This window comes from Aegilops tauschii, chromosome 2 (genome assembly GCF_002575655.3).
Source record: "Aegilops tauschii subsp. strangulata cultivar AL8/78 chromosome 2, Aet v6.0, whole genome shotgun sequence".
NCBI classification, from domain to species: domain Eukaryota; kingdom Viridiplantae; phylum Streptophyta; class Magnoliopsida; order Poales; family Poaceae; genus Aegilops; species Aegilops tauschii.
The window spans coordinates 549,084,731-549,087,501 of record NC_053036.3 but is presented as its reverse complement, the minus strand read 5'-3'; the positions used below and the strand labels follow the sequence as shown (position 1 = coordinate 549,087,501).

Below are 2,771 nucleotides of genomic sequence, written 5' to 3'. Positions count from 1 at the left end.
TGTGGGTTTGATCTACTTCCTGAAGAAGACTGAAGAGAACTCAAGAAGCAAACGAGGGTAGTCATGGTGCAGTGATCCGGATGAAGGCAATCCTTGACTGAATTTTCTTAGGGACTTTTTTTTCCGATAAAGGGCGCTTTTATTATCTCAAAATGTAGCATCAAGCGGATACAAAACATTATGAGTAACACCTGGCCTCTGCATAACTAGGATGCACGCAGCCGAACAACAAAAGTCTGACAAATGGAAAAGTAACAAAAACGGCAAGTCGGCAACAATAGAGTCCTCCTATAGACCGACATTGCCTATGTCAAAAATGAAGGTAGAGTTTTTAGGGACTAATGTTGCAAATTTTGTAGTCCAATTTTTAGTAACTAACTAAAATTGACATGTAGTAATCTCTGTACCACTCGAATTCCCTACTCGTATTGCCTGCATTTTATGGACGTGTGAACTACACCTATGGTGATCTGCAATTGATGTTTATGTCTCATGCAGTCTTGTGGAGTGTTCTTCACCTTCACCTCTACTGCTTATTGTCTTTTGTTATTGGGGTGCATGACCTGCCATTTTTTGTTTGTTTATGTTTCCTTTGATGATTTTCATGAGAAAGAGAAGGGTCATGGTTCTAACGTCCATGGTACAACGGGATGTTCTGATGTCCATGACAGAACGGGATCATTTCATTTCGATCATCATCCTGCGTCTTTATTGCGAGTGCTAAGTGCTAACTCTACTACACCGCATTGGACGTAGTCTTTAAGGGACGCGTTGGACACAATCTTAATCCTGTTAGATTTGGTTTTCCCTCGTATTAACGATTCTCTCGAGGTTGTTAGTTTCTATCCTTTTTTCTGGCTCCCTATGCAGCGTTTGAGATTTGTTTCCTCTAATTTCACCTTTTAGTACTCCTTGATGCAATTACTATTTGAATACGTTAGTATAATCTGATCTGTGAAAATGAGCTTCTATGCAAACCGTTTGGTTTCTTGGAACAAACACAAATCAGGATAGAGTAGGGCCGAGCAGATCAGACTGCGGGGAGAAAGGTCGTTCAGAGTTCCTGGTGGGAAAATAATCGTGTGCGAGGGAAGTCGAAAACTAGTCACTCCTCTGCTACTTGGTTTACGCGATAGCACTATCAGATTCAGCTACCAATAACATTTCAGTATAGTGGGATAAGGTGGTTTACAGTACGGGTGAACTGAACAAAACCAAAGTAACAGACAGCTTCAGTCACAGGGTAATCCGAATTTCCCATTACTTGACCAAAAAACGAAGGACCAAACGCCTTATTTCTCATCATATATTAGTTGGCCACATCTTTCCTGACGTAGCTTCCGTATGGACGTCGACGTACTCAGTATGGCGGGTCGGCGAAGTTGCCGCCAGGGGAGTAGCTGCAAACAGCCACGGTGTCGTTGCTGCCGCGGCAGGTGCGGCAGGCGCAGCCGAGCTCTCGCGTGGTGTTCCGCACCACCAACTTGTAGGACCCGCATTCCTTGCCGGGCGCGCACGCGTTGGCGCCGTGGTCGTACCACCGCCGCTCGTACACCCACGAGCCGGTGGCGGCGGCGCCGTCTTGTTTCCCGCTGCCCCAGTACCTGTTCCGCGCGTAGATCGGCGGGATGTACTTTGGCGGCTCCAGCTTGCAGCGGACGACGAGCTGGGCCGCGTACCGCTTGGCGTCCTGCCCCAGCGTCCAGTTCCACTCCAGGGGTGCCACGCCGACCTCGCGGCGCGCGTCGTTGTGCCCCTGCAGGAACTGGAACGCCACGGGCACTCTAGGGGCCGCGACGGCGACGCCATTGTTGTTGGTAATGCTGGCTGATGCCGGTGACGGCGAGACCAGTGCAAGCAACAAGATGGCGAGGCAGATGGAAGGAGACATGGTCACCTGCTGCATCGGTGAATGTGTGCTCAGTTGATTTGGTGAAGTTTTAGAGGAATTGACGTGCTTATATAGGACAACAAGAGGGGTTAACTTCCACAAGCGTATGCGTCAGTTTCGAATTCGGAGAATTAACATGAAGCGCTCATCTGCGAGTAATTAATGGCATTCACTGCTAGTACCGATAATTAACAGGTTAGCCGTTTTGCATGTACATACGACTTCCTTCTTCCCTACTAAAAAAATGTAAGGACACTTCTTATCAGACCTTCTTCCTTTCGTACACAAAAAAAATGATAGGACAAATGAAATAAATTTGTTAGCGTGTTCAATATTTCTTAAATATTCCATTTCTCGCAATATGCTTTTGCCGAGTAGGGAATTTTGGAAACCGCGCTTCATGGAGGCCTTAATTTTGAAAAATTCAAAATTTTCTGTTTCAAAAAAATCTAAAAAAATACACATGTATACAAGGATGTAATGTGTACGTGTGCAAAATTTCAAACTAAGGTCTCCATGGAGCTCGGCCTCCATTTGGCATTTTCGGCTTTCGCCTCATTTATAGATGCGTTTATACAATAAGTTCAAATGCCGTAAAATAAAATAGCCTGTTGGGACATTAACACAAACACGCCTAAAAAATCATGAAAGAAAAACGGAAAAAAGACCGCCAAGTGGCCAAAGTCTCATGGGGCCTGCTACGGGGCAAGTTGGCGAGCCAGAGCAGTTATCTCATCCATCATAACGCTCAGGCAATCGCAATCTCGCTGTCCATACAACGGGTGCTACTGCTGCACAAATGGAAATAATTTGAAGATAATGTCAGAGGCCCGCCTACCAGAGACCCACTCAATCACCATATTATTGTGCGTCATCCACA

General features: G+C 46.0%; 1 protein-coding gene across 1 annotated transcript; it reads right to left on the bottom strand.

The window, feature by feature from the left end:
• Positions 1-1,360: 1,360 nt before the first annotated feature.
• Positions 1,361-2,521, bottom strand: LOC109749810 (pathogenesis-related protein PRMS-like). Its single transcript, XM_073509609.1, has one exon. The coding sequence runs from the start codon at positions 1,904-1,906 to the stop codon at positions 1,361-1,363; it is 546 nt and encodes a 181-aa protein (XP_073365710.1). The 5' UTR covers positions 1,907-2,521.
• Positions 2,522-2,771: the final 250 nt, after the last annotated feature.